The 16,434-nt window shown below is 36.5% G+C and overlaps 1 protein-coding gene across 1 annotated transcript in view; it reads left to right on the top strand.

Annotated features, from left to right (window-relative positions):
• Positions 1 to 16,434, top strand: part of LOC149319956 (paraspeckle component 1) — a 40,738-nt gene that overhangs the window by 19,377 nt on the left and 4,927 nt on the right. Inside the window, exons 7-8 of the mRNA XM_089512658.1 lie at positions 13,355 to 13,412; positions 16,156 to 16,334. Of these exons, the coding sequence (XP_089368784.1) occupies positions 13,355 to 13,412; positions 16,156 to 16,334 (237 nt within the window). The remainder of the gene's footprint in view (positions 1 to 13,354; positions 13,413 to 16,155; positions 16,335 to 16,434) is intronic.

The raw sequence follows: 16,434 nt of genomic DNA on the forward strand, positions 1-16,434 counted from the left end.
ATCTGCTGAAAACCATATGGGGTGGTGTCAAAACTGTTCAGTGTTTATCTGTAGTGACTACCACACATTCAAGTCATCTATGAACATGTGTGCAGTTCTCCTCCCAAATAATCGTTATTGTAAGTATTTTTCTTGTTTTATATATCATGAAGAAGATACTGTAGAATAAGGATGATAGTAGGTGGGACTTAATTTTTTTTTAACCCACCCAAAACCTAGTGGATAGTATCTATTTATATAAGGTAGGCATGTTAATTTGTAGTATCTTGAAGTTACATAAAACTATCTGTGTTCAATGTGGATTTATTACAGTAATCTTGAAACTGTACTTTGCACTGCCGAATATTCACCCATGTACGATTCTCTTATTCTGTCTTATAACTGAGCTAAAGAATTTAACTATTTTTTCGGTTTGAAATCTGAATGGTTTCCAGAATATACTGTTTCAGTCATAAATAATAAAAAAGAAAAATCAAAGTCATTTTTGCCATCTTACCCCAAAAATTATATTTGAGAAAGAAAACTTTCAAAATCTGATGTGAGATATGTAATTGAATTAGACATGTAGCAGCAATTGTAATTATCTGAGGCTAACTTGCTGCTGCAGTTACTTTGTGGCTGGTTTTCTTAATACTGATATGAAACTTACATTGTATAATCAGTTTTATGTGAGAATGTACTTTCACATTTTTTTTATTCACAAATTCTTAATTATTTGATGCCATAGTTTTCTAATCACAGTATGTAGTAATTTAGCTGATAATTTTCTCACTTTATAACCTTGTGATATTACATATTTTAGCTAATAGTTTTCTCAGTATCTAACCACTTAAAGTATTACAAAAACATTAAAAAAGGGTAATGTTTCATGTACATTTATGGTCTATGTCAACATTATGCAGAGAGCCCTTTTCGTGCTTGGTATTTCCAAGTTGTTTGAGGGTAGTAGGTTTGGGTGAATGGGAAGATATTCCCTTATTTACAATTACTTGCAATACTGGTATAACTTGCCCAAATAATCCTTTCACATATTTGTCAATTTTATTTTGTCCATGCCACAATCTAAAAATGTCTAAATCACAATTATGTCTAAAATCTGTAGTTTATGTTACCCAGTTTGTATCATTTTATCAGATTTCATGATAGGCTCATCTTAAATGTTTCACCACTGAATTATAGTGTATATTTTTACTGCAAAATAAAAATATAACCATTTTCTCTATGTTTCTCAGTAACTGTTCATATTTTTCTCCTTAAGCTATCAAAATAAGACACTATATAATTAAATGTTTCATGATTTGGTTTTAAAGGATGACATACATGGTAAGTGTACTATGATTTGCCCCCTTCTAACACAACTGTAGCATTAACTGGTTTTACATTGCAATTTAATTTTTATATTCTTGTACTTATTTTGGAAATATATGGGCTGCATTGGCAATGCAGAAGTAACCCAGTTTGAAACTGTGCTAACTGCCATGGCTCAATGCTATGGAATTGTGGTAAGTGTAGTTTGTTGCAACACCATAATTCCATAGCATTGGGCCATGGCAGTTCAAGTTTTGTCCAACTGGATTATTTCTGCAGTACTTTAATTTTATGTCAGAAGAAGCCTAAAGATTTTAACAGAAGTTCTTTGAATACTACTACATTAGAAAATTTAAACACAAAAACAGCCTCCTAGAACCCAGTTGATATGTAGGCTGCCATTTTCATATTCTAATGTAGTTTTAACTGGTGGAAAAGCTCTTCTTTAACTGATTTGAACATTTTAACTAATACGTAGGGGTTCAGAGTAGAGGTGTGCTTGCAAACTGTATATAGCATTTCTCAACTAACAGCCTCTTACAGCTTATTTAAAAAGCAGTTTGAGATTTGGATAATGGTCCATTACTAGATAGTACTAGTGCTATATCATGCTGTTCCCACCCCACCCTCTCATAAGCAGTTTTTGTTACAAACTGCTTTTATAAATTCTTTAACCCAGAGAACATTCCAGAATCTGCTCCAAGGAAAAAGCACTTGCTGCACACTTGTACCTCAGGGTGGGATATGTAATGTTGCAATCTTGCAATAAGAGTTTGGTAGTACAGTACTTCCTAATAATGCTAGTAGTAGTTGGAATACTTAACCTGTGGTTCCATTGGAGTTATATATTGGTATATTTTTAATGAGACCAATAATATCTGAATATATTTTTTCTTTATTTCAGCCTTAACCTAAAAATGGGGACCATATTGGTGCTTGATTTTTGCTTGGAAGTGTCTTGATTATGTAAGAATTATATTTAAGAAATAATTATTTCAACACTCTCTAAGTCCATGAAGTGAATTACTGATCCAAAATTACTTTGAACTAATAAGAATGTTCTATACAGGCCTATACATTATTGTATTCCTGCTATATTCAGATGAAAAATCTTAATTGTTTTAAAGATGACCAATTTCTTCGTGGGATATAAGCTGTGTGCAGAATAGTATTCTCTGACAGTTATTTATCTTTTTACTTGTGCAGAATATAGATCTACTTTCACTGTAAAAGAGAGGTACTGTAGTTCAATAGTACCGTTCATGCTTTGTATAGACAAGGTCCTGGATTCTTACCCCAGATTCTATAGATGATATGAAAAGCAATTGTAATGTAGCTTTTTATAGTGGGTGTTATGGATCTATAGATAATACTTTTGCACAGGCCTCTGGAAACGAAGCATCTCTTTAAGGGATGCTGCAATGTAAGAGGTCTTCTTCACAACTGTTTAATGGTTTGGAAAATGACTGTGCCTAAGATGAAGAGAGAGGATGATACATAACATTGGGGTGAATCATAGAATCATAGAGTTGGAAGAGACCGCAAGGGCCATCCAGTCCAACCCCTGCCATGCAGGAAATCTAAATCAAAGCATTCCCGATAGATGTTCATCCAGCCTCTGTTTAAAGACCTCCAAAGAAGGAGACTCCACTACACTCCGAGGGAGTTTGTTCCACTGTCAAACAGCCCTTACTGTCAGGAAGTTCCTCCTAATGTTGAGGTGGAATCTCTTTTACTGGAGCTTGCATCCATTGCTCTGGGTCCTAGTCTCTGGAGCAGCAGAAAACAAGCTTGCTCCCTCCTCAATATGACATCCCTTCAAATATTTAAACAGGGCTATCATATCACCTCTTAACCTTCTCTTCTCCAGGCTAAACATTCCCAGCTCCCTAAGTCGTTCCTCATAGGGCATGGTTTCCAGACCCTTCACCATTTCAGTTGCCCTCCTTTGGAGACGCTCCAGTTTTTCAACATCCTTTTTAAATTGTGGTGCCCAGAACTGGACACAATATTCCAACTGGGGCCTGACCAAAGCACAATAGAGTGGGATTATTACTTCCCTTGACCTAGACACTAAACTTCTATTGATGCATCCTAAAATCACATTGGCCTTGTTAGCTGCCACATTGCACTGTTGACTTATGTTCAATTTGTGGTCTACTTGGACTCCCAGATCCCTTTCACGCATAGTCTCCTTCAGCCAGGTGTCCCCCATCCTGTATCTGTTCATTTCATTTTTCCACCCTAAGTGCAGTACCTTACATTTCTCCGTGTTGAAATTCATTTTGTTACACTTGGCCCAGCTTTCCAATCTATCAAGGTAATTTTGAATCTTGATCCTGTCCTCTGGAGTATTAGCTACTTCTAATTTGGTGTCATCTGAAAATTTGATAAGTATGCCCCCAATTCTGTCATCCAAGTCATTGATAAAGATGTTGAACAGCACTGGGCCAAGGACAGAGCCCTGTGGGACCCCAGTGGTCACTTCTCTCCAGGATGAAAAGGAGCCATAGTTGAGCACTCTCTGGGTTCGGCCAGTCACCCAATTACAAATCCATGTTGTACATTACGTTGTCTAGCCCACATTTTACAAGCTTGTTTGCAAGAATGTCATGGGAAACCCTGTCTAATCCACAGCGTTCCCTTCATTTAAGAAGCTGGTAATTTTATCAAAAAAAGAGATTAGATTTGTCTGGCATGACGTCTTTCTCTGAAACCCATGTTGACTTTTTGTGATTATGGAATTGCCATCTAGATGTACAGACTCTCTGTTTAATAATCTGCTCCAGAATCTTTCCTGGTACTGATGTCAGACTAACTGGATGATAATTGTTGGGATCCTCTTTTTTCCCCTTTTTGAAGATGGGGACAACATTTGCCCTCCTCCAGTCTGCTGGGACTTCTCCTGTTCTCCAGGAGTTCTCAAAGATCATTGTCAATGGCTCCGATATTACATTAGTCAGCTGTTTTAATACTCTTGGATGTAGTTCATCAGGTCCTAGAGATTTATATTCATTTAGATTAACCAGGTATTCCTGTACTGTCTCTTTACTTATTCTGTGCTGAAAGGAACCCTTTCTGTCCTCTGCTCCATTATCCTCAGGTTGAGCACCCTTTTCCTTTTCTGAGGCAAAGAAGGTGTTAAGTAATTCTGCCTTTTCTCTGTCTTCTCTTAGCATTTTGCCATCTTCAGCACTCAGTGGCCCTACTGTTTCCTTCTTCCTTTTGCTGGGGACATACCCCCAAAAGCCCTTTTTGTTTAACCTCTCTAGCAATACTCTAGAATACTCTGTCTGCTGAGAGCTATAAACTGAAGGTTGCCATGCTGAAATTTTATCCAGAAAGGTGCAAATTAGTTACTTGATTTTCTGTAGAACTATTAACTCTGTCTGATAGGTTCTATTTTATGTTCTCTGTCTTTTTCTACACTTTTTGTTCCCTTCTGCTTTTTAGGTGCTAATATTTTTGTAGTTGGATTTGCAGCTAAAATAATATATAAGCTTTAATCTGGTTCAATGCAGGTTTGAAGTGAAAAAGTGAGCTGCTTCTTCAATACCTCCCCCGCCCCCATTTTCCGTGACACATTGTGTGCAGTTTGGTTCCGGAAAATACAGCATGGAGTGAAATATATAAGTCTGCTGCTATCGGTGACCTGAGACCACATTATATATGATGAATTTCCTAAATTGATATTACTCCTTGTGCCTGTTGAATTTTATGCAAACATAATCTTTAAACATTCTTGTGCTATTACAGCTCCTAATGATCTAGGCCTGCATAGCTGGATTACTAGCTAGCTTGTATTTTTAGTGTTGCTGTGTTAAGTGCTCTTATACCATTCACTGATATGTAAAACTACTGTGTGAGAGAATTTCTCTGTGTATGTGGGAATACGTACAATTTTATTAATTGTATTTATGAGCACTTTTTATGCAGAAGTGGTATCACTGGCATCGCTGAACCTCCACATCACTTTTCTTCAGACTTCTCTTGCCATGAGGTTTGGGGATTTAATCACAATAATTAAATAGAAGAAAATGAGGCATAATTTAATTGCTTAAAATCTCAGTGTATCTCAAAAATAGGACCAGTTGTATTCTTAAATGTTTTTTAACTTCATTCTGAAATTGTTTTGTAAAGATTTCTTTTGTAGGTTGGGACTACTTATGAAGTTTGTAAACTAATCTGTGAAGTACATCTTTTGGATAATGAGAGATATACGTATGCATACCATACATTTTGGGACATAGCATATAATATATTTTGATAATTTGCCTCTAATCTGTTTAGAATCATAAATTGCTAGCTTTATAATAAGGAACGTGAAACTAGAATTCATATCAGTTGTATACTGCAAATACAGATTTTTCAGTTGTATAGTGTTAGTCTAACATTTAATATAGCTAGAGATTAGTAGCCATAGATAGGGCTGCTAATTTGAAAAGAGTACAGAGAGCATTTTATCCAGCCTCTTCTGTTTCAAGTCCATGCTAACTAATATATTTATCTGATCCATATGCATTGTATGAGGCTTTGGGTTATCAAACCAACGTTCTTCTATTTTACAACTGTAGCAGTGATTTTTTCACAGTATCTGGTTTTGGCCTTTTCTGTTTGCTCATATTTGACTATTCCTGGTAGGTCCTAGATCAGAGGTCCATTAAGCTGTTTGGACAATTATTTTAGCAAAAGACATGACCTGGACTGAAAGCAAGGTTGTATTGCTCATGAATTCATGCTGAGTCTCAGGTTAATTGTGATGTTTATGCTTAAATGCAGTAAATTAGTTAAGAATACTTCATATACAGTACTTATATTAGTATTTGCCATGACCTCACTTAAAAGTGTGCTGGGACTATATAGCAGATATTCACCTTATTCTATGAAAAAGCTGTTGTATTGTAAATTCAGTTAAGACACTTGGTCTAATCAGATTGGAGACCACAAAGAAGCAGTTTATTTGGGCTGCCTCCACGTTTCAGAAATAATCCAGTTTGACACCATTTTAATTGCCATGGGTCATTGCTGTGGAATTCTGGGAGTTGTAGTTTATTGTATCATCAGAACTCTCTGATGGAGAAGGCTAAAAATGTCTCACAATACTACAAATCCCAGAACATTTTGAATTTTTACATTTAATTAAGTACTTTGATCTACTTAATAATAATAAATAAACATTTTATTTGTATACCGCCCTTCCGTAAGATCAGGGCGGTTTACAGCAGTTAAAATACAGAATATTCAATTTAAAACCATACCAAAAATTACATAAATTACACAATAAACAAAATCAAAACAAAACAAAAAACAAAAACAAAAGCAAAAGCCCCCGGGTTAGCCAATCCATTGCCTGTGCAGCCTGTGCGGCGGGGGGGCCTATAAGGACTTAATCGGGGAATGCTATTTGAAACAGGTAGGTTTTCAAATCCCGTTTAAATTGGGCCAGGGAGGTAGCTGAGCGGAGCTCTATGGGCAGCGTGTTCCAAAGGGCCGGGGCGGCGATGGAAAAGGACTTCCTAGAGGTGGAGGATAATCTCGCCCCGGGAACCCTAAGTAGTTGCTGCCCAGATGTTCTGAGGGTGCGAGGCGGAATGTACGGGGAGAGGCGGTCCTTCAGGTATCCTGGGCCCAAGCCATTTAGGACTTTATAGGTCATCACCAACACCTTATATTGCGCCCGGAAGCGAATGGGCAGCCAATGGAGGTTTTTTAAAACCGGTGTTATATGGCTGGCCCTGGACGTGCCAGTGACCAGCCTAGCAGCCATGTTCTGGACCATTTGAAGCTTCCGGGTTTGGTATAAGGGCTGTCCCATGTAGAGTCCATTGCAGAAATCCAGTCTCGAGGTTACCAGGGCATGTACCACAGTTTCAAGGTCCCTCTGGGCCAGGTATGGGCGCAGCTGGCGAATAAGCCGAAGCTGATAACAGGTGCTCTTGACCGTCGCATTCACCTGAGCAGTCAGGTGAAGGGACGAGTCAAGAAGCACCCCCAGACTGCGCACGGAGTCCTTCACAGAGAGCGTGACCCCGTTTAGGACAGGTGGAACCACCGTCATTCCTGGACCAGGGGAACCTATCACGATATACTTCTGATTTTATGTTTATTTTTGCTGTTCTAGTTCTCTAGGGTGAGTGAAATGAATGATTTCTCTTTAAAGAGCTAACATTTCAGCTTCTTGCAAAATGTTGCTTGGAAAGATGGGCTTTCATTAGTTGGCTACACTGAAAATTATTTATGTACAAAAATATATGCTCAAAATTAAATATTATGTAATAAGTATGTATGCAATTAACCTCTTTCTTTTAAGAAGGTACATTTTGTCATAGACAAATGTCTATGAGGAAAACATACTGATTTAGCATGTGATTTACTAAATTGCAAATATGTGCAAATTTCAGAGGATATTTTGAGTTCCATATATAGTGAATTTTTTTTTTAACTGAACGGAATTATTTTTTTACTGGTGTTCTGTTGTCTTAGGTAATGTAGTATTTCTTTTGCAGGCATAGTTTTGAGGATATCTGTATCACCAACATAACTGTTTTATTTTACTTTGAGTGCTTTTTAATTGACATTTTGTAAGTAAAGATGCTATCAACATTGTTGCATGTTGATAGATGAATTCCTTTGCGCAGCAATTGTAGCTCAGCACTCTTGTTCTTTTTTTTAAAATGTAGCAAAGCCTCTATCGAATCCTTTCTGCCTCACCTGTGCAATGAGTAGTTCTTTAGTAATCTCCTATGTTTCAACGTCACAGTTTTTTGGGATTATAATGAAATTACCAAGTCAACAATAAAGATCTAAAATATTATGTGGAGCATAATCAGTTATTTTATTGCCATATTTTAAGAGATGGTTTGAAAGAAATACTTAGAACGTCCCATCTCAATTTGTCTTTGTTTCAACCTTAGCTCTTCATCTTCACAATGCAGTGATTGTGTGAAGCACTCATTTATTAAAATACCTAAGATAAATGCTATGATATTTTGAATTAATATTGTTGCAGTGTTGAATCCTGACTTTTTAGGCTTGGGCTTCATGTTCTGACTGCCTCCAGCTATCAGTTGCTGCCATTGTGTAGATCCATATGATGTCTGCACTGCTATTACAATAATGATTGTTTTTGATTTTTACTTGCTTAGTTTGAAACAGGATTGTAGCCAACTTCATTTCCAAACCTGCAACTGGAAAAAACTGTGAGACTGATTTGGGGGTGGCAGGTGGGGAGGGTATGGGCTTGTGGCTAAATGCATTTATAGTTGGAGGAAATACTGCAGTATTTAAAAATGTCCAGAAACTGTGGGATGTAGCTGACACTAGTCTCCTCTTTTGAACTCATGTTTATTTGTAGGGTGTCTGCATTCAAGGTAGATTTTTTTGCCTAACTCTTCAGATATTCTGTTCCTCTTTTCCTTTAAAGTGTAATTGTCCTTTACTGTATTTTCTTCATTGTTTTATGCTTTTGGCTCCTCACTAGAAGGCAACTTATAAATCTTTGGTTTTCTTTTAATGTCTTGTATTAGGGTATACTAGGTAAATGGGCAGGGGAAAGATCTCACAGCTAAGAAGTTTTTGGTTCGAAATTGTTGAACAGTAGTAAACAGTTCAGTGTCAGTATTGATGGCTACAGCCATAATACTGATCTGATGTATTGCTGAATTTAAGAATACTTCAAACTCATGACTTGCAAGTGATTTGTGAGGCTGTGATGCATTCTCAACATTAAAGGACTGGAAAAATGACCACCAGGCGATACATGACACTGCAGAAGCAATCTGTCCTTATAAATAATTGATAAAGAAGTTCAACACAGAAACCTCCCACAGATAAACTGCATTAAGTTGATTTTTACATGCATTGAATTTATTAGTTTGTTGAAAAGCAAATGATACAAGATGCATCAAAAATTACTTTTTATGTCAAAAGCATGTTTTGGAATACATGTGTAGCAAGTACATTTTTGGTTCCTTTTGTCATTTGATGCATTCTTTCTGTACCATTTCAAACTATGCTTAATTTTAATATATTTTATAGCCTTCAGTGAGCTCAAGTGATACACAAGAATCACTACTTCCTGTTCACTTTATCCTCATAAGAACTCTGTGGGGTAGGTAGATCATTCTGAGAGTGACTGGCCTAAGGTTATGCATTGCATTTCATTGGGGCTCTTTGGGGACTAATAACTGGATCTCCCAAGTCAGTCTGACACTAAAATCTCAGCTACAGTGACTGTATCAGCAGCTGATTAGAAAACTTGCAAGAAGGATTTGTTCTGAATGAAACAACTTCATCCTAACCTATGTATGCATGCCCAATCATGAACCTTCTCTCTGTATGTGTATTGAACCATCAGGAAACAAAAGGAGAATCTTAGAGATTCTGATTGCAGTGGGAGAATAAAATTTTTGAAGGGGGGGGGACACAGAATTGGGAGGCAGAGAACTTTGCCATCTCCCATTCCCTGTTGTGCGATAAACCTTTTAAAAGTTTCAGTTGGCACCAAGGGATGCTTCATACTAACCCTGTTGCACTGGGAGAGGGAAGAAGGGGAACATGCTTATTGCTGATAATTCATGGTAAATAATAGAGATTATAAAAGGGTAGTCCAGCATCCTCGATGCAGAATGCAAGCTGGGGGTTCTTTATCATGTCTTAATATGTTCAATAGATTTTGGTATCTCTGGGACATAACTAAAATCATCAACTGAGCAAGGCAGTGTTGAATTTGTTCTGCAGACAAGATAAGGAAAAAAGCAAAATACTTTCCCTTCAAAGGTATATTTACCTGATATGGAAATATTTGCCTGGATTTTTGAGGAGTCTAGTTAGTTATCACATGCTGTTTTACTAAGTACTTAACTCAAGTGACCTGGAGAATTGGCATAGCTTGGAGCACCTTATATATGTCATGATGTTATGTTAGTACTGCAGACATTCATGTTCTGTTAATATTAATAAAACTGATGTGGACCTTAAATATCTCTATTTCTGTATAAAATTATGGCACAACATTTTCTTGTATTTGTGAATACTTGCTTTTGTTGATCTGTGCTAACAATTTTACTGTTTGTAAACAGGATCTAGAAAGAACGTACAAGACTTTTGGCTGTTTAAATCGTTCTTTGATTAATTACTTCAGTGAAAGCAGAACTAAACAGTTTAATTCTATTGCAGTTTCTTGAATTGTATAATCTGTCATCTGTGGAACAAAGGACTGATAATTTTCAAACAGTATGGCAATGGCTTAATTCACTCACAGTTGACACTTTACACTGTCCCTTTCTTTTGATTTCCTAAATGTTAATTTGCAACATTGATCATAGATCACATTAATTATCTTCTTAGGTTTTCATTCTGGTATGGTGAAAGTGTATGTAAGTTTCTTTACTGTCTTTAAAGAATCTATTGACATTTACTCTTTGACTTTTAACAGTTTTTAAAACATTTTGGTGGTTGAATAACTATCTTTTGTATTTTGTGTTGTTACATGTTAGTTTTATTGGGTTTCTTACTGTATTATTATATAAACTACCTCAGGAGCCATTCTGGTCACAAAGAAATATTGTATATTATCTATAAGTACTACATGTGGTACCACTGTTTGTAATTACTCTCATCTAAATTTCTTTGCATAATCCATCTATTGAATTATTTAAAAACCTCATAGGGTCAATAGCCAACAACATCTGTCTTACTGTTTGCCTCATCATATTCTGTTGGTAGTTTTGTGATATTTTCCTTCTCTCCCCTAAATTCTCCCTAAAATTATGATGTTCCCTCGTGGGGGCGTATCTTGCATATGGTATATATTGCTGCATTAAGGCTATTCTGTGTACTTGATTTTAGTAATTGGATTAACCCTTTATTTTTAACGATGCTTGGACCCAGCCATAGTAGTCTGATACCTAATTGTACAATCAATGTGGCTGTGTACTGAATGGTTTCATATGGTTTGTAGCATATGTGTCCACCCCAGTGTTATCTAAAGGCAACTTTTAGATAAATCTACAGGCTTACTTCTCAACAACAACAACAAATTTTATTGATTAGTCAGCTGACCATATCAATAGAAGACAAAGTACAAAATACATAATAAAAAATCTAATGTTAGAATATCTAAATACATACAAGGATAAAAAATTGATTACGCCTAAAAACTCATATAAAATTAACTAAAATTAATCCCTAGCAGAGGTACCTCTGTGGCCCCCAGTCACAGTGTCTGAAACTAAAAACACCATACATTCTTTGAAGTCAAAGCGCCAGGTGAAGATCTCCCATCAGAAATCTTCAAGTCCTGTGTTGACTGGTGGGCTCCTGTTTTGGCTGGTCTATTTACTTTTATTAATAACACAGGACATTTCCTGTCTGGTTGGAAACTTTCCATCATTGTTCCTATATATAAAAAAGCCAACAAGGGGTACCCCAAGAACTGTAGACCCATAAGCCTTATTGACATCTTGGTTAAAATGTATTCTAAACACCTATTAGACTTACTTCTCATAAGTAACTTGTCTTCCTACATGTATCTGAAAAGTTGTTTGAAGAGAAGAAATGAGGGAGACCCAGCCCTACCAATTTTCCAAAGAAATTTGCTGGCTTGAATCCTATTGGGTGAAGCCATTCTTTTTCTGCACAGTCTCCTGGCAGATAAATATTTCCTAATTTATCTTATGGCAAGATTTACTCCTGTTGCTGCTAACCAGAAATTACTTTTGAATATTAATATCTATATATAATCATTATTTTAAATTCTTGGATTTATGCAAAACCTCTCCCTATCTGATATGTTAACTCATTAACTCATTAAGCAGTATTAATACTGCACATGATCACATTATGTACTATAATTAAGATTCACTGTAATACTAAATATGCGGTGGTATAAACAACACTATATACTTTCATGTTCCTTTAGGGACAATGAATATACTTGATTCTGGTCTCTATGTGACTACTTCATGATTGTCGTGCCTGTCTTTGATCAGGCTCCAAATTGTGACACCATTTTAACAATTTAAACTGATATACACATAAATAACTGCTGCCTCCTTAGTCATTGCATTGTGTCCTCCCACTTCAGAAAATAATTTGATGCAGGAATAATATTTTATATTCTGTTCATCTCTTCCTATTCTGGACTAGACATTATCCATAATGCCCTGGATGCTTGTGCACCATAGGTCAGAAATATACCAGTTGAGGTATGTGGAGGCTGCAGTCAAATGTATGAACCAGTTATAGCAGGGGTAGGCAACCTTTTTGAGCCGGGGGCCGGGTTGCTGTCCCTCAGACAACTGGGGGGCCAAAGCCAAAAAATAAATAATTAAATAATTTTTAAAAGAATCAAATAAATAAATAAACCGGGACAAATGTGGGACAAAATTTTCAAATGGAGGACACTTTTTTTAAAAAAAATTGAGGACACGCAAAAAAATTTGCTGATTTTTTAAAAAAATGTTAATATAAATGCATGTTTCGGAGGCTTCTATAGACAATTGCCCCCCTTGCCTGCCGCTTGCCCCCCCTTGTCCGCCTCCTCCTGATAGGCCAAAGGCCCCATGCCCTCACGCGAGAAGCCAAAGGCTCCGGCGGCAATCGGCGGCAGGACCGGGCTGGGGCCGGTACCAAGGCCTTGCCGGGCCGCATCCGGCCCGTGGGCCGCAGGTTGCCTACCCCTGAGTTATAGGGACAGTTCAGACATTATCAGCACCTCAGATACTGCCATAGGTGAGATCAGGAGAGATTCATACTCATGCATTTATATCTTGCTCCTCTAGCCCTAGAGGGGGAGAACAGTGGCAAACGTGAGAACCTCTCTAGAGTTCTTCTGTGGACTGGATAATTTCTGAAGAGATTCCTGGTCTTAAGAGTAGGACTTATATGAGTATTTTTGGTCTTTTGTTTTTAAAGAATTTGAATTCTTTTGACTTTATGCAAATATTTTTTTAAATCACTGGAAAAGTCTTTTCAATTCTTGAAGCAATGGAAATGTTAAAGCAATAAGTGATAGGTTGATGATGGAAATTATGTTTATTTACAGAGAGAACAGGAAATGAGAATGGGTGATATGGGTCCACGTGGAGCATTAAACATGGGAGGTAGGGATCTGAAGCAAAAGGCTATTTTTCTTAACTTTTTTGAGACTGTACATGGTACTCACTAGTATTAAATATTCTTGTAATAAATCTCATGTCTAGTAAATTATAACTTCCAGTAAAATTTTATTTTAGGTGTAACCATCTTTGATTTACAAATTGGAAAATACAGACATAATAAATATTGATTGTATGGTAGAGGTTCCTGTGTTTACTTTTGTTTTCATAATTCTTTCTGGAGACTAGCAAAATGTAGTATGTATCTAGTACAGGGAGGAGTTTAATTTTATTAAGTTATTTTTGTGTAATATCCTGGTTTGACCTCTTGGATATGTTATTGTTTATTGAAGGTCCTAGTCTTAATCAGAAACATGATGGACAGCAAAAGTACAATTAAGCATTTTAGCTCCTTAAACAGTTAAGAAGTTAACTATAAAATACTTCTGTGATAATGTACTTTAAAAGTCGGTAATAAAGGTTGAGTCTCCCTTACTGGAATTTTGAAATACATGAAAAACAAAACTTTTTCATGGGTGAGATAATGAAACCTTTGCTTTCTGGTGATTCAGTGTATTCAAACTTAGCTTCATGCACAAAATTATTTAAAATATTAAATAATTTTGCATATGAAACACACATGAGTTTTGTGTTCAGAAATGGGTCTTATTGCCAAGATATCTCATTATGTATGTATATGCAGATACAGATACTCCAAAATCCAAAGAAATTTTGAATTCTAAAGCACTTCTTGTACAAAGCATTTCAAATAAGGGAGACTCAACCTGTATATGTTTAAAAACCACAAAAGTGTCTAATTTTGGGCTACATCAGATACATTTATCCCAAGTTGGTTGCTACATCAGATACATTTATCCCAAGTTGAATTTTAGCATTTGTCGCATTCCATCTTCATGCTTCAGGCTTTAACTGTTGCTAAGTGCATGTCCTCCCCCTGGTGCTTACCAATCATTGTGCTATCATCAGAGACCCTTTTCTGGCCACTTTGAGAAATCAGTGATAGACAAGCTTAAGTTATTCTTGAATGAAGCCAGTTTCTTTGATGTTGTGAATGATCTGTGCTTGAGAGAAGATCTGTGAGTCTGATCCTGCTCATGATTTCCTGACCTTTACACCCCTATACCACCTCATCCTAATGCTTTCTGGAAATATTTCTGTTGGTATGGGCCTCTCTACATTTGTAATCAAGTAGTGTACTTTTTTCCCCTAATGATAAGGGAATCAGGGTCCGTTTTCCTGCTACAGTACTTGGTGCCAAAAGCCTGCTCCCAGGGGTTTCCAGCTATTTGGAGTAGGTTTTTAGTTGCATAAGGTCTTCAGGAATGAGGAGAAATTACCAGTACTGTTGGCAGCAGCTCAATCCAATTGATGTGCATTACAAATGAAGTGCTAGTTCAAAATTAATGTGTGGAAAATGGGTTAGCTTGCACAAACTGGGGGCTTTTTCTATGATAGTCCCAATATTGATGAATGTTCTCCTGTGAGAGCTATCCATTGTCCTGCTCTTGCTACTTGCAATGACAAATTCTTTGCTTCTGAAGGCTTTCATTTTTTTATTGATAATTTTTTTTCTGCAGTGTTCATACACAGTTTCTACCCCACCTACATTCTTAGTATTTTAAATAAGCTTTGCTGCATATTGTTTTGAACAGTCTTTTTTAGAAACTGTATAATTATGCATATCAATAGTATAATATAGTACCAAACCATGGATAACAGAATTATACGTTCATGGCCTTAGTGCTTATCACTAAATCATGGTTGGTATTCGGACTCATGTAAAAAAAGTGTATAAAGTGATTATTTAGGAAAAATCTTAAATTACACATTTGAACAATGTTAGAACTGTTTAAGATTATGTGCTTTTAAAATATTTTTTCCTGCAGAAATTGCAGATTCAGTAGCATTACCATTTGTCTAATGTGAAATTTATTTTATAAGGAAATGTGTTAGCTTTTAGAATATAACTGCAATATGTTCAGAGTGTCATGGATTTACTTTTAGATTTTGAGTGAAAAACATATCAAATTAACACTATGCCTTGTAAAGCAAAAGTAAATGGCCTATTGCTTGAATATAAATGTCTCTAGTGGACTGCATTCAGTTGCCATTCCTTTTTCCTCTGTACCTTTAGTTACAACGTAAAGCTCATAATTTAGTATTATTTTGTAGGCATTTTCAAACTTTTAGAGAGTTTTGCAAGGTTTTAAAAATTGTATTACAGATAAGTCTACTATGACACATTGTGCTCCCAAATGACTTATGCATTGGGTTTTTGTCTGCTTCTTCCAGTTGTCACTGCCCCAAGCTCAGTTTTCTATAATACACGGGAAAGGATGATAAAATGTCAGTTTTATTAGCCACTTGCAATGTGGATATGGTAACTGGTGTTATTGGTGGGGCGGGGGGGGGGGAAGGTTAACATATAAATGCATACATCAGCACTGGGGCTCTTTGAATTGGGGACAACTTGAAAGTTACTGCAGTTACGTAAGAAAGTTAGCTATTCTCTTTGAAGAATAAACAAACTTGAAAAGTGCAGATTTAATTTGGGTGGCAGTTTTCTTTAACTCTTGTTTAAAACCAGAGAATGTGAGTAAATGTACAGTCTCAAAGCATAAAGATAATTTATTTCAAGTAATGGATGTTATGTATAATTTTTACTTGTAACTTTTTAATTCTCTAAAATTCAGTTAGGATGGCTCTAAGTGTAGACTGTTTTGCATAGATGCCTTTAGCCCAGCACCTGCTGGAACGCAAGGTCCTCCTCCTCCACCTCCAATGATGGCTATGAATATGAACAACAGAGGAACGTTGCCTGGCCCTGCAATGGGCCCTGGTCCTTCCATGGGGCCAGAAGGAACTGCAAACATTGGAACCCCAATGATGCCAGATAATGGAGCTGTGGTAATGTATCATAGTTATTTTTTTCCCCTTCTGGTTCATCATGGCACAATTATTTTCCTCAAGGATAACTTCACACTAACAGCAGGTTAGCAGCAGGACC

This window comes from Sceloporus occidentalis, unplaced genomic scaffold (genome assembly GCF_023333645.1).
Source record: "Sceloporus occidentalis isolate IW3139 unplaced genomic scaffold, rSceOcc1.0.p SCAF_2, whole genome shotgun sequence".
In the NCBI taxonomy this organism is placed as follows: Eukaryota; Metazoa; Chordata; class Lepidosauria; order Squamata; family Phrynosomatidae; genus Sceloporus; species Sceloporus occidentalis.